Source organism: Rhineura floridana, chromosome 3 (genome assembly GCF_030035675.1).
Source record: "Rhineura floridana isolate rRhiFlo1 chromosome 3, rRhiFlo1.hap2, whole genome shotgun sequence".
In the NCBI taxonomy this organism is placed as follows: domain Eukaryota; kingdom Metazoa; phylum Chordata; class Lepidosauria; order Squamata; family Rhineuridae; genus Rhineura; species Rhineura floridana.
The window spans coordinates 148915577-148934964 of record NC_084482.1 but is presented as its reverse complement, the minus strand read 5'-3'; the positions used below and the strand labels follow the sequence as shown (position 1 = coordinate 148934964).

The 19388-nt window shown below is 44.7% G+C and overlaps 1 protein-coding gene across 1 annotated transcript in view; it reads left to right on the top strand.

The window, feature by feature from the left end:
• The window catches only part of DNAH12 (dynein axonemal heavy chain 12), a 292017-nt gene that overhangs the window by 210279 nt on the left and 62350 nt on the right, over nucleotides 1-19388 (top strand). Inside the window, exons 53-58 of the mRNA XM_061618291.1 lie at nucleotides 5984-6225; nucleotides 6504-6651; nucleotides 8855-9000; nucleotides 10253-10467; nucleotides 14680-14872; nucleotides 15410-15602. Of these exons, the coding sequence (XP_061474275.1) occupies nucleotides 5984-6225; nucleotides 6504-6651; nucleotides 8855-9000; nucleotides 10253-10467; nucleotides 14680-14872; nucleotides 15410-15602 (1137 nt within the window). The remainder of the gene's footprint in view (nucleotides 1-5983; nucleotides 6226-6503; nucleotides 6652-8854; nucleotides 9001-10252; nucleotides 10468-14679; nucleotides 14873-15409; nucleotides 15603-19388) is intronic.

Here is a 19388-nt window from a genome sequence, read left to right as displayed (position 1 = left end):
TTGTAGATAGGCTTGCACAGCTATACTAGGGCTTCCTTACAAATCTACTGGGACTGTATCATCAAGGCTGTAGCTTTACTCTCAGTTGCTGACCTCCACAGCATTACAATACCATAGTGCATCCTGCCCCCTCTGTGGCCGTGTACCAAGCCTGAAATCCAGCCTACAGCACTAATCTCATCTATACTCTGTACATCCTGCCCCCTCTGTGGCCGTGTACCAAGCCTGAAATCCAGCCTGCAGCACAATATTGTCGCTGACATAGTACATCCTGCCCCCTCTGTGGCCGTGTACCAAGCTTAAACTCCAGCCTACATTATATTAATGCTGATAACATAGTGCATCCTGCCCCCTCTGTGGCCGTGCACTCAGCCATCTGCCAGTGTATCCTACCCCCTCTGTGGTCGTACACTGTGCCTGTTCGGGTCTTTACATCCTGCCGCCGCTGTGGCCGTGTACTGCACCCAAAGTGAATACAAGATGGCAGAACAGCCAGGCATGTCCCAAACAGCCGAGCCGCAACCATCCAAGGCTACTAAGACTAAACATGTTAAAGCACTGGCTAAGACCAAACATATTTCTAGCCATAGCAAACCAAAGCGTCCACGCTATGCTTCTGTGCCTACCACCACCAAAGCAGCTCAGGAACACATAAGAGATATATTCCATTCATCAGCTGCCTCTTCTGACGAGGAGGACTTTACTGGCTTTACTACTCGGCCTTTGCCTAATCAAACTTCCCCCATGTTGTCACCTAGAGCTCGTCCCATGGAGCCAGCTACTTCGGCACAAACATCTGCTCCAACAAATACTCAGGCACAAACATCTGCTCCAATGGGGTTACAGCTGTCCCATGACTTCCTTTCTCAACTTCAAGGCATGCTGTCTTTTTTCACCCAAATGCAGTCACCACCACAAGTCCCTGCCATTCCCCAATCCGCTATGGACCAACGTGCGTGTCATGAAGCACAACCTTCCTGTTCCCCAAATCCCTTTGATGTAGCCAGAGGCAGATGTACTGACGAAGCCTCGTATGGGAAGGAGTCATCCTTCATTGACCACGTTGAAGGAGATGACTGGAGCGACGATTCAGATCATGAGGAGGATACATCGTATCGTCTCTTCAACGCTTCAGATTATCAGCCCCTGGCGCGCAGGGTAGTTAACGCCCTTGGTCTCCAACCTGCACCATCAACATCTACCACTCCAACTATCAAAGGGGCCAAGGTCCTCAAATCCCCTGCACCTACTGAACACTACATCCTGGTGCCGGATCCAATTGCCAAACTGACTTCTGAAGAATGGTCTCACCCATTCCAAACTCATCGTTTCAAGAACATGGCTGACAAGCTTTATGCCCTAGCTCCGGAGTTTGCCACCAAGCTAGCCGTCCCTGGCATAGACGATCCGATCACTAGCCTAGTTTCTCAATCTCTTTTGTCCAGGGAAGGAGAATCCAAACTAAAAGACGCTACTGAGCGATGACTAGACTTCGCCCTCCGCAAAAACCATGAGGCCACTGCCTTCTCCATGCGTGCTTCCGCATCTGCCTCCGTCTTCTCCAGAGCAGCCATGATGTGGCTAGATGATCTTCTAGAGGACTCTAATCCAGATCCTGTCTTCCTCAGAAGGTCACTGATAAAGTTGTGTAAGACAGCGGCGTTTGTGGCTGATGCCACTTTGGATGCCACTCAGCTGGGGGCACGAGCCATGACGGCTCAGATAGTTGCTCGTCGGACCCTCTGGCTTCGCCACTGGCAAGCTGATTCTGCGGCCAGAATCAATCTATCTAGGGCTCCTTACTCCGGATCTCTTCTCTTCGGCGAGGAAGCTCTAAAGGCAGTACTGGTTGATCCTAAAGACGCCCACAAACCAGTTTTGGCCACTGTCAAGAACATCGACCACAGGCCTTTCAGGCGATTTCCTTCCTTCCGTAATAACCAGCCCTTTCGAGGAACGCGGCCAGGAGGACGAGGCCGCAACTTCAGATCATATGACCCCAATTCCTTCAGGGGATCCTGGAACCGCCGTTTCCAGGGCAGAGGTCAGTACCAAGGGTGCAGGGGTACTTCATCGTCCTCATATAGGGGAGGGCCTCGACAACGAAAACAGTATTAACGCACCTCCCGTTGGTGGCAGATTACTTAAATTCGGAGATCAGTGGCTGCGCCTCACTACGGTCTCCTGGATCAGGGAGCTTTTCAGTTATGGTTATGCCATTGAGTTCTGGGCGACCCCACCAGACAGATTCCATCCGTCCCCTTGTCCTAGGGCACCAGCCAGGCACAGCATCATGCAGGCAGCTATACACCACCTATTGGACATAGCGGCAATAGAGCCAGTCCCCACAACTGAGAGGTCGGAAGGGGTGTACTCCCTCCTATTTGCTGTGCCTAAACGAGATTTGTCATGGAGGGTGGTATTGGACCTCAAGTTTGTCAACCGTTTTGTAACATATCGCAGGTTCAAAATGGAATCACTCCGCTCTATTACAGAGAGCCTGCATGAAGGAGACTTCCTGGCTTCTATAGACCTTAAGGAAGCGTATCTCCATGTGCCCATTTGCATAGCCCACAGAAAGTTTCTCCAGTTTGCCTTTGGCCACCAGCACTTTCAATATAGAGCGATGCCATTCGGCCTCTCATCTGCTCCAAGAGTATTTACCAAAGTACTACTCATTCTAGTGACTTATCTCCGGATTCAAGGGGTTCATATCTACCCATATCTGGATGATCTGTTAATACGGGCAAAGTCTGAAGAGCTGGCTCATCATCATTTAATGATCACCCTCAATGTCTTGCAGGACTACGGCTGGCTTGTCAACTTCGACAAAAGCCATCTTCAACCAACTCAATGCTTACTACATCTAGGGGCGATGTTGGACACCCTGCAGGCAATGGTATTTCTGGCTCCAGATCGCATCACTGCCATTACAACCATTGCAAGCTCTCTTATGCAACAAACATCCACAGACGTCATGCTTCTAGCCAGGGCGCTCGGAATGTTCATTTCTACCATCCACATTGTGCCATGGGCTCGAGCCCACACTTGTCAACTTCAGTGGACTTTGTTGCCTTTTCAAAAGGACATTGCCAGCTCCCACCATCGCAAAGTTCATTTGAGCCCTGCACTGCGCCTTTCCTTCCGCTGGTGGACGAGGGCCCAACACCTCTCCAAGGGCACGCCGTTCAGAGAACCCCGCAGAACTGTTGTAACCACAGATGCCAGCTTCATCGGCTGGGGAGCCCACTGCAACTCCCAGTACGTTCAGGGGGTTTGGTCCAACGCAGAGCAGTCTCAAAGCATCAACTGGCTGGAGCTAAAGGCTGTCCACTTAGCTCTACTTCATTTTCAATCTCTGTTCCCTTTGGACCATGTTCTCATTCGAACGGACAACACGTGTGTAAAATCACATTTGAACAGACAGGGGGGCACCAGGTCTTGTCCTCTGCAGGACTTAGCCTCCCTCATCTTTGTCTGGGCAGAACAACATCTATAATCCCTGAAAGCAGAACATCTCAGAGGGATTTGGAATGTGACAGCAGACTGGCTCAGCAGACAACAGGTTTTTCCGGGAGAATGGAAACTTCATCCAGACATTTTCCATCGTCTTCAATGTCGGTTCGGCGCACTCACAATCGACCTGTTTGCTTCCAGCCGCAATTGCTAGCTCCCCAGGTACTTTGCCCGATACCAGGACACAACAGCGGAAGCAGTGGATGCGCTATCAACACCGTGGCCAGAAGGTCTTTTGTACGCCTTTCCTCCAATACCAATGTTAGCCAAAACCTTGAGGAAGGCGCGAAGCAAGAGGGCACAGCTGGTCCTGATAGCACCATTTTGGCCACGCCGACCGTGGTTCTCGGACCTTCTTGCAATGTCAGTAATGGATCCTTGGACAATCCCAGTCAGGCCAGACCTTCTATCACAGGGTCCAGTATGGCACCAGGACCCCACTTGGCTCAACTTAACAGCGTGGCGTTTTAACGGGGACATTTGAGGTCAGCTGGCCTGTCTGACGCTGTTATTGATATTATCTTGGCCTCGAGAAGACCATCTACCACTCGGATTTATCAATATACTTGGATGGCTTTCTCCAAGTGGTGCCAGTCACACCACCACAATCCATCCCAGGCCACCATGCAACAGGTTCTACAATACCTCCATAACGGCTTCATGATGGGACTTAGACCCAACACCTTACGTCGACATGCCTCGACTCTGTCGTCGATTCTATCAGTTTCTTCTTCTTGTGCGACTATTTTCTCACATCCGTTCATCAAACGCTTTCTGAGGGGAGTCGCCCTACGATCTCCGGCTGTTGTCCATCGGTTTCCCTTATGGAGTTTGCCGAAGGTCTTGCAGGCTTTGCAACGCCCGCCATTTGAACCCATCAGGACTGTGCCTCTACGTATGCTGTCCTTCAAGGTCTTGTTCCTGATCGCAATCACATCTGCCAGACGAGTTTCGGAGTTGGGCGCATTGTCTTCTGCTCGCCATCTCTGCGTCTTCCATAAGGACTCTGTTGTACTGAAGACTGATCCTTCCTTCCGTCCCAAGGTTGATTCAGTTTTCCATTGCAACCAGGACATTGTTTTGCCTTCCTTTTGCCCAAATCCTACCCATCCTCTCGAGAAGGCTTGGCATTCATTGGATGTCCGGAGGGCTCTCAAGACCTACCTGTCCAGGACTCAGGATATCAGAAGAACCGAGTCTTTGTTTGTATCCTTTAATCCAAGGTCTATGGGGCAAAAAGTAGCTAATTCCACTTTATCCCGCTGGTTGCGGGCTTGTATTGCTTTAGCTTACGAATCCCTTAAGCTTCCAGTTCCAGCTAGTATAACCGCTCATTCAACTAGGTCAGCGGCTACTACGGCTGCTTTTGCTACCAACGCTCCTGTTGCTGATATCTGCAGGGCTGCAGTTTGGTCTACCCACACTCGTTTATAAGGCATTATAAAATAGATCGTTATGCCTCTGCTGCCGCTTCTTTTGGCAGACGAGTGTTGCAACAGGTCCTTAATGACGACTAGCATGTGGGTGGTCCCTCCCTATTATGGGCTGCTTTGGTACATCCCGCTGTGAGGGTTGTGAGGACCGGACTCATATGGAAAATGGACCATTGGTCTCACCTGAAGGGTGATTTTCATATGAGTACGGTCCTCACGACCCTCCCAGTTGGAGGATGTATAGATATTTTACTAAGCTGTTATTTATTACCGTTACGCTATTGCATTTAAAGTTACTAGTGAAGTCAAGACTTCTAGTTCTGCTATTTAGCGATGTTAGAATCATATTATTATGCATGTTATTTTCCTGCTGGCAGGGCTGTTGGCCCTGTTCTTCTATTTTTAGATTTCTCTCCATAGACTCGCTGCGAATGAACTGGAGAGTGGGAGGGGCCTGACGCCCCTAGTCTTGACTTCAAAGAACATTCTTGCCTTCGCACGATAGGTGGAGCTAATACCCGCTGTGAGGACCGTACTCATATGAAAATCACCCTTCAGGTGAGACCAATGGTCCATTTCTACAGAGGAAATGGAATATATACACATGTTAGGAGACAGATAGGTGAGGTTTGAGGCCTTAGAGATGTAGGTAGTCAAGTAAAGTTTACGGGACTTTAGAAATCCAAACAATGTTGGCTTTTGTTTCAGATTCATTCTTTTCATTGAGACAGCAACAGCACTTTGTAGGTCATGTTCCTTTTAATTTTTTTTTAAGAAAGTAGTGGGCAGATCATTGAATAGTAGGTGTGAAGCTGCAGCCCTAACCCCACTTACCTGAGAGTAAGCCCCATTGAATTCAAAAGGGCTTACTTCTAAGTAGACATGGTTAGGATTCCTTTAAAACTATGAAAGGCATTTTATTATTATATATATCCAAGTATATCTATTTAATGTATTTTTCTTAATTTCATTTTATATTACTTTATCATTCCTCTTTGTCAATTTAGCAAAACTTTATTAAATGTATCGAATAGGTGGTTGCTCCTAAAAAAGCCCGTTTAGCAGAAGCACAGCAGTCATTAGCACAAACAATGGCATTACTAAATCAGAAGAGAGCTGAACTTCAAGCCGTTGAAGACCGTTTGGAAGCTTTGCAACAAACCTTTGTTGAGAAAACTGAAGAAAAAGGTCGCCTAGAATTTCAGGTGGATTTATGTGCTAAAAAGCTAGAAAGGGCAGAAAAACTTATTGGAGGACTTGGTGGAGAAAAATCAAGGTCAGAGAAAAATTCTTTGTACTCATTCTAGCAAGATAATGAAGACACATTTTTGCATGAAATGAAGTACTTGTCATAGAATACATAGAAACAGATTAGAATATTTTTTTAAAATAACAAAATACAGTATTTTTTTTAAATACATACAACATGATTTTCCAATAAGATGCAAATACCAACTTTAAGTCTGATAACTCCCATATCACAGGGAGAAGAAATAAATGTTCATGAAATACTCAGGGCATTTTGGTTTAATTTAATATTGTGTTTTCCCTTAGATGGTCTAATGCTGCAAATGACCTTCAAAACACTTACGATAATTTAACAGGAGATGTCTTGGTATCAGCAGGAGTCATAGCTTATCTAGGTGCTTTCACTGCTGGTTTTCGACAAGAGTGTGCAAAAGACTGGAGCAAGCTGTGTAAGGTAATATTGTATTAAACAACTATTTGTACCCAGAACACATAGAGTCCTCTGCTAGTGTTGGCTCTGTCAAGTTTAATTCGTATCTGCATGCAGGTCAGGGAACAGCAAAATGTATTTTGTCCTGGTGTTGAAAGTGCTGATGGAGATTTTTTAAATAATACATTTAAATATTTTTAATGACTACATTTAACAGCGTAATAGGATACAAAGCCTGAGACTTTGTCTCTGACTTTGTCCTCTAGTTTAGATACCAATAAATCAGCAAAAGTGGTAGGATATACTTTTGCAAGGAATGTGATTGACTTCTTAACAGATGCCAATAATATTGATAACTAGAGGGGGAAAATATTTATTTATTTGATTTATATCCTGCCCTTTCTCCCAGTAGGAGCCCGGAGGGGCAAAGAAAAGCACTAAAAACACTTTAAAACATCATAAAAACAGGCTTCAAAATATATTAAAATCCAACAACCATTAAAAACATTAAAACAAAACATCTTTAAAAACATTTTTAAAAAATATTTAAAAACATTTTAAAAAGGTTTAAAAATATGTTAAAAAGCAGTTCCAACACAGATGCAGACTGGGATAAGGTCTCTACTTAAAAGGCTTGTTGAAAGAGGAAGGTCTTCAGTAGGCGCCAAAAAGATAACAGAGATGGTGCCTGTGTAATATTTAAGGGGAGGGAATTCCAAAGGGTAGGCACCACTACACTAAAGGTCTGTTTCCTATGTTGTGTGGAATGGACCTCCTGATAAGGAGGCTCTCACCAGCAGAGCACAGTAATCAACTGGGTGTATAAGGAATAAGACAGTCTTTCAGGTATCCTGGTACCAAGCTGTATGGGCCTTTATACACCAAAACTAAAACCTTGAACTTAGCCGGGTAGCTCATAGGTAGCCAGTGCAATTCTTTCAGTAGCGGAGTGACATGTTGGCGATAGCCTGCTCCAGTGAGCAATCTCACTGCCGCATATTGCACCAGTTGCAGCTTCCGGACCAACCTCAAGGGCAGCCCCACACAGAGCACGTTACAATAAACCAGCCTGGAGGTTACCAATGCGTGGACAACAGTGGTCAGGCTATCCCTGTTCAGAAACGGCCGCAGCTGTCTTACCATCCAAAGCTGGTGAAAGGCACTCCTTGCCACTTAGGTCACCTGGCCCTCTAGTGACAAAGATGGATCCAGGAGCACCCCAAGACTACCACCTGCTCTTTCATAGGGAGTATGACCCCATCAAAAGCAAACAACTGACCAATCATCCATACTCAGGAATTACCAACCCACAGTGTCCGCGTCTTGCTAGGATTGAGAGTCAGTTTATTGGCCCTCATCCAGGCACCGGTCCAGGGCTTTCACGGCCTCTCCTGATTCAGATGTTACAGAGAAATAGAGCTGGGTATCATCAGCATACTGCTGACACCTTGCCCCAAATCTCCTGATGACTGATCCCAAGGGCTTCATATAGATGTTAAACAGCATGGAGGGACAAGATGGTACCCTGCGGCATCCCACAGCACAACTGCCAGGGGGCCAAAATACAATCATCCAGCAGTATTCCATAATATATGGCCAAGGTTGCATGCAGGCATTCCCAGTATCTGGATCACTCTTGTCAGCTTGAGGAAACACACTCCCTACTTATGCAGGTTTGAGGCATTTTAATTTGGATTTGTGGTTTTAGCCCAAAACAAAACAATGCGAACTCAGAAATACACCCCCCGAAAGGTTAATGGCCAAAACATATTCTTTAACATTGGGCTGTAGTCAGTTGTTCCTCCATTTACGGAAGTCTCTTCAATCCACTTAAGGCTTCCGTAAAAGGTAGAAGGAAAGTCCATTTTTGCAGATTCGCCCTTCTGGAACCTCCTGTGCCCACCTCCCCCACTGTTTAGGTGGATTGAGGGGCCCTTAGGAACAGCATGGGAGTGGTGCAGTAGGAAAGGTTGCAGGAACATTTGTGAAAGTTGCCTCTCTCTCCATTCAGGCAAGTCTACTGTGCACAGCAGACCATAATTAGACACAACCCATTGTAGAAATTAGGGAAAATCTTTCTGTTTTTACCCATTGTGTCTTTTCATTCCCTCCTCTTCCCTGCCCTGCTAGAAACTGAGGTTCAGTGCAAACCATTAACTGGTTTTATAGAAATCTGGCCATAAATGTTTGATATTAAGAAATAAAGAAAAAAAATCTGTTCTTACAGGAGAAGAATATTCCTTGTTCTGAGAACTTCTCCCTGAGTAAGACACTTGGTGATCCAATAAAAATTAGAGCCTGGAATATTGCAGGTCTTCCAACAGATCAGTTTTCTATAGACAATGGTGTAATCGTTGACAACTCTAGACGTTGGTAGGTAATGGGAATTATTATTTTGCTAAATTAAAATCACCTTATTGTAGTAACAGTTCTGACTTATACTTGCTATGCTTCTGATCAATTTTATTTCTCTTCTCTATTTCCAATATTTGGTGTTTAAGTGGTGGGGAAACAAATGAGTTTGGATATAAAGAAATGTACAAGTGGACTTCCCTGTTCCCTCCTCCTAACTGCTTCCCCCCTTATATCCCCAGCCCTCAAGGTCATGAGATTCTTCTGAATGGTGTGATATATGGCACAGGAAGCAGGTTGCAGCAGGAAGGGGAATCAGCAGAAATTGGGGGAGGGGGAGCTCACATGACTTGGTTACTGTAATGTGTTTTATGTGGTCCAGAAACTGCAGAGAGTGCAGAATGCAGCAGCCAGACTACTCACTGGAGCAGGCTACTGGCAACATGTTATTGAGAGCTGCAGTTGTTACTAATTTGTTACTGGGCTAGGTTTGTTTATTTTTTATTTATTTACAAAAATACTTGTATGCAACTATTTCATTAAAAACATCAAAGTGGTTTACAACACATTAAAAACAACCACCATAGAATAAAAACAATAAAAATACAATAAAAACTAAGGCCAACTGTTGAGAAAAAAGGATCTTCTTAATTGCCTGCATGACCCTGGCGGAACAGAACGGTTTTCAGCAGGCTCTTAAAAGTTGAAACAGATGGTGCCTGCTGAATTAAAGGTTCTTATATTAATTCTCATAAAAAATGGGCCTAAAGTACCTTAAGGATCACCTGATTCCTTATGCTCCACCTGAGGTCTTCTGGTGGGGCACTTTTGGTGGTCCCACATACCCCTAAAGCTTAGCTGGCCTTTACCAGGGTCACAGCCTTTTAGTGTGGCAGGCCCTGTCCTCTGGAATTCCTTCCCAATAGTCATCCCTGCTCTTTTTTAGATGTCTTCTGAAAACTGTTATTCAGACAGGACTTTCAAATCTGAGGTTCTTTTCCAACCAGCTTTTACTGATATGACACTTTTGTTTAACTCCATTTTAGGTTGTATACTACCTTGTGATATTTTATATGAAAGTGCTGTTTATAAATATTCTAATAATTATAATAAATTTAAGAAATATCAATCATATAACCATCCTGTGGACTCTATTATAATATTCCCTTTTATGTCCATCGGTATTGTTATGTGTTTTCAAAAGTAAATTGCAGTAGGCAGTAATTCATTATTAAGCATTCATTCTTTTTTTAAAAAAAAACTCATGTTGTAGGCCATTAATGATAGATCCTCAAGGTCAAGCAAATAAATGGATAAAAAATTCTGAAAAAGAGAACAGGCTGAGTGTCATAAAGTTCACAGACACAGATTACATAAGAACTCTAGAAAACTGCATTCAGTTTGGAACTCCACTTTTGCTTGAAAATGTTGGGGAAGAAATAGATCCTTCACTGGAACCTCTGCTTCTTAGACAAACTTTTAAACAAGGTACAAGAATTTGTTACAAACTTTAACTATATTGGAGTATTTCTTTGATATATCTTGAATACTCTGTTGCATCATTTAATACTTTTCCTTTTATTCTTTAAATACTGCTGCATAATCTTTTTGATTTTTTTATCTTTTATTTTATGGTCTTGTTTGCATTCACTATATTGTACTGTAATAAATTTGAGTGCAAAAACCTTAACACCATATTATTTTAGATAGAGTTACCATACTCCATATGTAAAGCCTATTAATAATCAGTAATGTTGTATACTGTTTTGTTCACCCTCTTCTGAGTGATTGAATGGCAAAAGCAGCCATTACAGAGTCATTTCCTTGTGAAGAGAGATAAAATGAGTTATTGCAAAGAAGGACCAAACATAATTTCTGTAAACAGTTGCATAAAGGAGGAAATTTTGGCAGGAGCAGTTTTTCTTGCCATTGCCAAAATTCTCCCTTCTATACAACTATTAAAGTTCCTGGGACTCTGCTTTTCAGATTACTCTGAAGTGAGTGCTGAAAATGTATGCTGCTGTTGAAGAATTCTCCCATGCATGAAATATGATCTCAGGTAGGACTTGAGCTCCACCTTCTGGTCAAAGAATAGCACTGTTCAATTTTTCTTGCTTCCTTTAGCTTCCCCTTAGCCTCAGGAACACAGTTCTGTTTTGCCTTCACTATATACGGTCGTGTTTCTTCATGCTCTCTGCCACTCCTTCACCTTAAGACTTGTCTTTTATGTGTCTGTTTCTCTAAGTCCCCCTGTGTTTTATCTCCCCTGGGTTGTGTGTGCTCATATCTGTGAATATTACCTTTGTTACACCTTTATTTTTGCGCCAACTATTTTGTCTCACCCGGAGCCTCAGTAAATTTCTTCCTCATCCCCTTCAGTAGTCCTTCATCACCACAGTAGTCATTTCATTATTCCCTGCGCTTCCCTCGGAGCTGGCTGCTATCTGTCTGATGGGCCAGCAAAGCCCAAAGTAAGCACCAAGCCACAATCAGCTTACTGCGAAGCCCACCACCCGCCAGCATACCACTAAACTGCTAAACTCGCAGTGGGGATTACAATCGGCCTCAACCTTAAGCCACAAAGCGTCCTTCCATGACATCACAAGATGGGGAAACTGAAAGAAAAATCTGCTGCTCTGATTAAGAAGGGCTGGCCATTGCTGCCACTACCAATCTTTCCCTCCTTGCAAGCCTCTTTAACAGCCAAGATGGGAAGCCAGTCAGCTCACGCCAGCCCCTCATCTGTCAGATCAAAGGGTGTTTTGGCAGTATCTTTAATCATAGGGGGAGAAGCCCTGGTAAGGACAACAGCGTCCCTCACTCCAGCACTTCAGCTCTTCAATACATTGGTACTCAGAGACTGCGGGGAACCGAGCAGCAGGCCTATGATGTTTTCCCTGGACATTCAGTCAGTCCTAGATGGTGGCTGCAATGCAAGAGAAAGGGAAGAAGCAGTTTTGGCAGGAACCTTCACAAATCTGATGGCTACTCAATCTGTTTTGAACAGATCCATAACAGATCAGGAGCAACTCTTAGGAGGAAGTAGTCTAGTGGAAGGGTGCTATCAGCAGTTCTCCGCTAGATCCTCTCCAGAGGATTTCTTTGGTTTTGAGGAGCCAGCCCCCTTGAAAACAATGCATGTGCCTATGCCAGATCAATTAAACCAAGTTATGAGAGAGGGGGTTCAAGAGAATGTTAATCAGCTACCCCAACCACTCCAAATACAGCTACACCTTTCTTCTGACATGTTACCACAGCTGAAGGATATTTTGGTAGTAGACCTGTCATGGGTGGATTAAGGCTTGCATTTCATTAGCATACACAAGTCAAGGCTTAAGGCCATCAGATAAGATCACAGCTCATTCTACCAGGGCAGTGGCCACTTCAGCAGCCTTTGACCATAATTCACCTCTTAATGAGGTCTGTGAAGCAGCCACCTGGACTACTCCTAACACATTTGTCAAACATTACAAAGTAGATGTCTATGCCTTGCCTGAGGCAGCATTTGGGAGAAAGGTGCTGCTGCACATTCTCCTGGTATCCTAGGCAGCCCTGAGTTATTTTCCACCCTATATGGCTCAGCTTGGGTATGCCCCACCTGAGATCATTGTACATGCACAGGAGTAGAGACCTTTGGTGTCATCGTAAAATGGTCTTCTACATGCATGTAAAGATGATCTCAGGGTCTTTCCCTGGTTTGCGGGCTGCCATAGATAGGTCTGTTATCAGTCATTTCAGGTCTTATATAGGGGGTTTCAGTTCTAAGGTGTTATGTCTTGTTGGCAAAGAGTGCTGTTAATTATTGTATGCACTGTTTAGGTTGTATGTTATTTCAATGTATTTCTTGGTTTGGCTTGTTGCATGAGAACTGTGTTCCTGAGGCTAAGGGGAAGCTAAAAGAAGCAAGAAAAATCAAACAGTGCTATTCTGCCTTCAGCCACAGGGTGCGGCTCAAGTCCCACCTGAGATCATCTTTACATGTGCATAAAAGACCGTTTTGCAGTAAGATCAAAGGTCTCATCTGTTAATTTTGCAAATGTACAGACTAAGCAGGCATTATGTTCCAGTGGCAAGTATATACTCTGCTAGTTCTAAAGCAAAATAACAACCCCTGCTCTGTAGCCAGTTACTCAACTTAGCGAAATGTTCAGAGTTCTCCCCCTCCCCCATTGTGGATGTAGTTTCCAAAAGGATGCTATGCCAAATAATTGGCACTGGTTTAAATATGTCTGAGAAGAGGAGAGCATATGATTAATGTCTCCAAATATACACAGATTGGATCACTGGAAGCAGATGGCTTCCTTCTCCCTGTTGCTGCCTCAGGAAAGATTCCATAGCCATATGAGCAGCACCAAGTACAGCTCCTAAGTGAGCAACTTGCTCCAAGAAAGATTGGAAGTGAACTGAGTCCTTTGAGGTTCTGCTTCCAGTCCACATCTCCTAGGCTCTGTTCCCTTGTTGAGAATGAAAAGGCCAATCCGTGCATCTGCAGATGGGCACTTTTCCTGTGTTCCAGTGCCTTGCACTTGGTGCTCCCCCTCTGCTGTTGGACAGGAGAGGTATTGTAGGAGGCACTCAGTTCTTCAGGTCCAAAGGAAGGCAACCATGAGGTTGTGGCTTTGGTTCTATAGGCCATAGTGTCATCTGGTTCAGTGGTCTTCTGACTGCCAATATCAGGCTCAGAGGCAGGAACCTAGTCTGGCTCCTTAGATGGTAGCACTGTAGCCTCCAATGCAATGTTCTGACTGCTGCTGGACTGTGGGGTCCTGACACTGTTTCCTGATTGAGACCAAGCTGATTTTAGGCACCTAAGTCCCAGGGCTCTGATTATACAGCCACGAGAGTAGCTATATACTGTAGTCACCATGGATTTTTTGCATTCCGCAATGTTAAATTGAAAATACCCCACATACCATTCTGATGCTTCCCATAAACTCATTTCAAAACAAAACCTTGCAAAAGTTATAGTCCTGAACTCAGAAACGCTTGCTTAACAACGCTCTACATTTTTATGGCAATACACAAAACAGTCAGAGAGAATCGAGAGTTCAAAGTTTAAAAAAAGAGACAGAAAAAACAGACCCCTTTTGGAGTCCTCATGATTTGTTGATATTAATTAAAAATCAGCCCTGTTCACAGAGTACTGACCTTGCCCCAGGCTCTTGACGTTCATTTTCTGCAGTTTAAAAGTTAAAAAAATGTCTGGATGATTTTTAATTAATTTAAGAAATTTAGCATTGAACTTAATGATAAGGCCAGGCATGCTCAGTAAGAACCAACTGTCAGTGTTTTAAAAGCCAGACTAACAGCTGCTGGGCTTGCCTAATCAGGGGGCCAGACCTTTATTTCACTTGAGACAGTCATGGCTTCCCCCAAAGAATCCTGGGAAGTGTAGTTTGTGAAGGGTGCTGAGAGTTGCTAGGAGATGCCCTGTTCCCCTCACAGAGCTTTAATCAGAGTGAATCAGTGACCTCCAATAGCATCTGTCATAAACCCCCTGTTCAGATCTTGAATTAAAATAAACGTTGTGCTTTCTCTGAAAACATATTAGACTGCTTCATAGCTTCTCTGCATTTTTACTCTGTGTAGTTCTAACCTTATTCTGTAATTGGAGAAGCTGTAGAGCAGCGGCTTGATTGCAGAAATAATATTTTTGCATACATAGGAAAAATAACTAAATATTTGTATTTTCAACACTAGGGGGCATGGATTGCATTCGGCTTGGTGAAACAATTATTGAATATTCCTTTGATTTCAAATTTTATATTACCACCAAATTAAGGAATCCACATTATTTGCCTGAACTAGCTACAAAGGTTTCTTTACTCAACTTTATGATTACTCCAGAAGGACTTGAAGATCAGCTTCTCGGTATTGTTGTAGCAAAGGAAAGGTAAGTGTTCATTTTCTCCACAGGAGGTTTTTGAAGAGTGGCAGGTGATGGTCTACTGTGTGGAGTATGGCTCCTCCTTGTGCAACAATCAGTAGCAGATTGGGTGCTGAAACATTCTATGTTTTTTCCTTACAACATCTAATTAAACAGCCCAGCAGTGTTTTTAAGAATCCACTAGGATAAAATGACACACAGTCACCTGTGCACTACTAGGATATTTTGATACATTTTGTCACCCTTACAAGTGTACAAAATTGCTGTCACCCTAGTGTGCTCTGATTAATCCAATTCTAGGCTTAATATCATGATAAAAGTGAAAATGATACAAAAGAATTTAAATAACTCATTTGATAGTTTTATGAAATCCTTTTAATCCTGCATTAAATACCAAGAGAGATATCTTTTGCAGCATTTGCATTGCTCATGTAAAACAGAGCAATGCCTCTTGATAACTTCTGGCAGCCAATGAACCATAGTAACATTATTATTGCAATTACTGTAACATAGTGAGTAATATTTGGTATATTCTTTTTTTAGACCAGAATTAGAGGATGAACGGAATGCTCTTATTCTCCAGTCAGCTGCCAATAAAAAACAACTAAAAGACATAGAAAATAAAATTTTAGAAACATTGCAGACTTCTGAAGGGAATATTTTAGAAGACGAAAGTGCAATTATGATTTTAGACTCTGCCAAAATAATGTCTAATGAAATTACCAAGAAACAGCAGGTAGGCAACTTCAGATTTCGTAAATGACCATTGTATAAAATGATTGATGCACTATTTCTAAAGGGAGATATAGCTGCCACAGTGTACAGCGACACTGGTACAGCAGCACTCTATGTGAGCTAACTATGTGATGTTATTAGGGGAGGTCATTGTAGTGTGCTGAATATTGTATGTATTCAGAGATGCTGGTGAAGATCGCCAAGCTCACCCTTGGCCCTGAACTTTGGGAGCGTGTAAATCCTGTCATAGATACATAGGAAGCTGCCTTATATCTAATCAGACCATAGGTCCATCTAGCTCAGTACTGCCTACACTGACTATTTATTATTTAATTAATTAATTCATGTATATCCAGCCCTTCCTCCCAGAAGGAGCCCAAGGTGGCAAACAAAAACACTAAAAGTACTTTAAAACATATTGTTGCGCGCCTCCCCAATCTCCGAGCGGTGAGATCCCAGGGGTCCCTGTGCTCCTCCAGGGTTTGGTTTCCTTTGGGAAGAAGGTCAGCAGAGACTGCAGTGTCTTTATGAAATATGGTTTATTTATTTACACACATTCCAACCTGAGCTTAAGATGGAGTTCAAGGCATCAGCAGTCCAATATCCAGCTTTTCCATCTGGGTTGCAGGAGGCACCCCAAATGCCATGGTGCAGAGAGCCAGTCTCTCTGTCTGCCTTCAGTCACTAGCCTTTCTCTAGACACAACTAAAAACACAAACCTCTCCTAGGCTCCAGGAAGGAGGGGGAGAAGGCTCTCCTGAAGAGTTTCAATGACACAAGGATCTTCCTGGCTCATTCATCAGTTGCTGGGCACCTAATAGACCCATTAACTACCTAGCCACTCTATTTGTTTAACAAAAGAAATACATCTGGCTAGCAGAGCCAGCCCCAAGGCATAGGATTCCAAATTAGAGGCTGGAAAGGGGACCCACAGGAATCATCCTTTCCAACCCCGATGCACATAACAGTATTAAAACAAAACATCTTTAAAACATTTTTTTAAAAGTGCTTCAGGCAGGGGTTATTCCCAGCCCTACCTGGAGATGCCAGGGATTGAACCTGGGACCTTCTGTGTGCAAAGCAGATGCTTTACCACTGAACCTTTCCCTGTCTCAAAAGCAGAGGCAAGTTTTACAAGCCCCAAGCCTCTTCCACATGGATCAAAATCTGAATGGGTGAAGAATACCTGGCTTTTCACCCTCATTCATCTCATGCCTAAAAGACATCATTGCCACCCCTCACATCCCAGTCACACTCCTCCCTTCCCTTAAGATCAGTGGAGGCTGCGCAAAAGTGAAGTAGCAACAGGAGATGCTAAAAATGATTTTTTGTTATCTCTATTGCCCTGGCTAGTAACATGATGGTGTGTGCAGGACTATAGAAACTGTAGTTGTTCTCAGGATTTGCAAGAGCCCTCAAAAGAACTAAAACTCCTATATTCTCCAGTGCCCTGTCACACCATTAACCAGGCCAATAGAGGGGAGTCCTCTCCTGTCGCTTCACTGCTCCCACCTTGCTGCCACCGATGTAAAGCAGGGGGGTAAACCTAGGCTTGGGGGCCAAATATGGGCCCCCAGGCTTCACACATAGGTCCTCAATACTGTTCATAGGCTACACCTACATCCCATCATGCAGGGGTGTAATGATGTATTTTAGGGATGAAGAAGGGCATAGAGATGGATGAGGGCGAAAAGCCAAGTATTCTTGCCTTTTGATCCATGTGGAAGAGGCTTGAGGCTTGTCAAACTTGCTTCTACATTTGAGATTGGGTATAGCATCTGTTTGCACACATCCCCACAGGCCATACTCTCCTTGACTGTTTTTGCCTGGCTGGAATGTGTCCTTGAGCTGAGATAATGCCTTTACCTTGCCTAGAAGGAGGGTGGACATATGTGGTGTGGGTGAAAACCTCTGGCTTTGGTATAGTTGGAATGTAGCCTCCTGTGCAAAGATAAGAGTCACATCTATTGTTCTGCCCAGGGCCTATATAACTATTATGGGTAATGGGAGGTACGGTGCTGTGAGGAGAACGTGCCAGGTAAGGGGAACTCGTCCCAGACAAGTAGTGTCTGTGACTTGTTCCGGTTCTCCTCACATCACCAGGACTGCTGGTTGTTCCATCAGTCAGCCTTCGGATCTCCATGTGCTGTTGTTAAATGCCAGGTCGGTTCACCATAAGATCTCCCTTGTTCATGATTTAATTGTGGAGGAGGCTGCCGACCTGGTGTGTATAACTGAGACCTGGGTGGGCGATCAGGGAGGAGTTGCTCTTTCCCAGCTCTGCCCACCTGGGTATACGGTTCAGCATCATGGTAGAACCGAAGGACGGGGAGGTGGGGTTACTGTGGTCTATAGGAGTTCTTTCTCACTCACCAAGCACCCTGTCCAGGTGTCGACTGGTTTGGAGTGTCTCCACCTTGTGCTGGGCCAGAGAGACAGACTGGGAATTTTGTTGGTGTACCGCCCGCCCTGCTGCCCAACAAATTCCCTAACTGAGCTGACAGAGGTAGTCTCGGAGGTATTGTTGCGGTCCCCTAGACTATTGGTACTGGGGGACTTCAACGTCCATGCCGAGACTGCTTTATCTGGGGCGGCTCAGGACTTCATGGCCTCCATGACAACCATGGGGCTGTCTCAGGTTGTTACTGGCCCAACGCATGTGTCGGGACATACTCTTGATTTGATCTTCGCCACTGGGCATGGAGATGGTGATCTGGTGGTTGGGAGTTTGTCATCTACCCCATTGTCATGGACAGATCACCGCTTGCTGAAATTTAGGCTCACAGCGACCCTTTACCTCAGCAAGGGTGGGGGACCTATTAAATTGGTCCGCCCCCAGAGACTAATGGATCCTGAGGGTTTCCAAAGGGCTCTGGGGGATTTTCCGACTGAGAAGACTGGCGCTCCTGTCGAAGCCCTGGTTGGATTGTGGAATACAGAGATGACCCGGGCGGTTGACACGATCGCTCCCATGCGCCCCCTCCTATGTAGAGCTCATACAGCTCCATGGTATACCTCGGAGCTGAGAGTGATGAAGCAAGAGAGGAGGAGGCTTGAGTGCAGATGGAGGCGAACTCCTGACGAATGCAATTATGCCTTGGTAAGTGCCTGTTCTAAGCGGTATATATTAGCGGTGAGGGCAGCAAAAAAGAGATATTTTGCTGCCACCATTAAGGCATCTCTCTCCCGCCCAGCGGAGCTCTTTAAAATTGTACGAGGGCTTTTACATTCTAGCCCTTGGGATATTATAGATTCATCTGTAGCCCGCTGTGATGAGTTCGCTGAGCACTTCCAGGATAAGATCGCATGCATTCTCCGGGACTTAGACTCCAATATTATGGCAGTGGGATCTAATGAAGCATCCAGAACACGGTCTTGTCCTTATTTATTGGATGAGTTTCAGTCTGTGCAGCTTGAGGATGTTGACAAGATCCTTGGACTGGTGCGGGCGACCACATCTGTGCTGGACCCTTGCCCCTCTTGGCTGGTGAAAGCTGGCAGGACCGGAACCGCCGGCTGGGCCAAGGAGATAATAAACGCCTCTTTGAGAGAGGGAGTGGTCCCTGACTGCCTAAAAGAGGCGGTAGTGAGACCGCTCCTGAAGAAACCCTCTTTGGACCCAGATAACCTGAACAACTATAAACCTGTGGCGAATGTTCCGTTCTTGGGCAAGGTGCTGGAACGGGTGGTTGCCGGCCAGCTCCAGGGGCTCTTGGATGACACTGATTATCTTGATCGATTTCAATCCGGTTTTAGGCCCGGTTTTGGCACTGAAACAGCCTTGGTC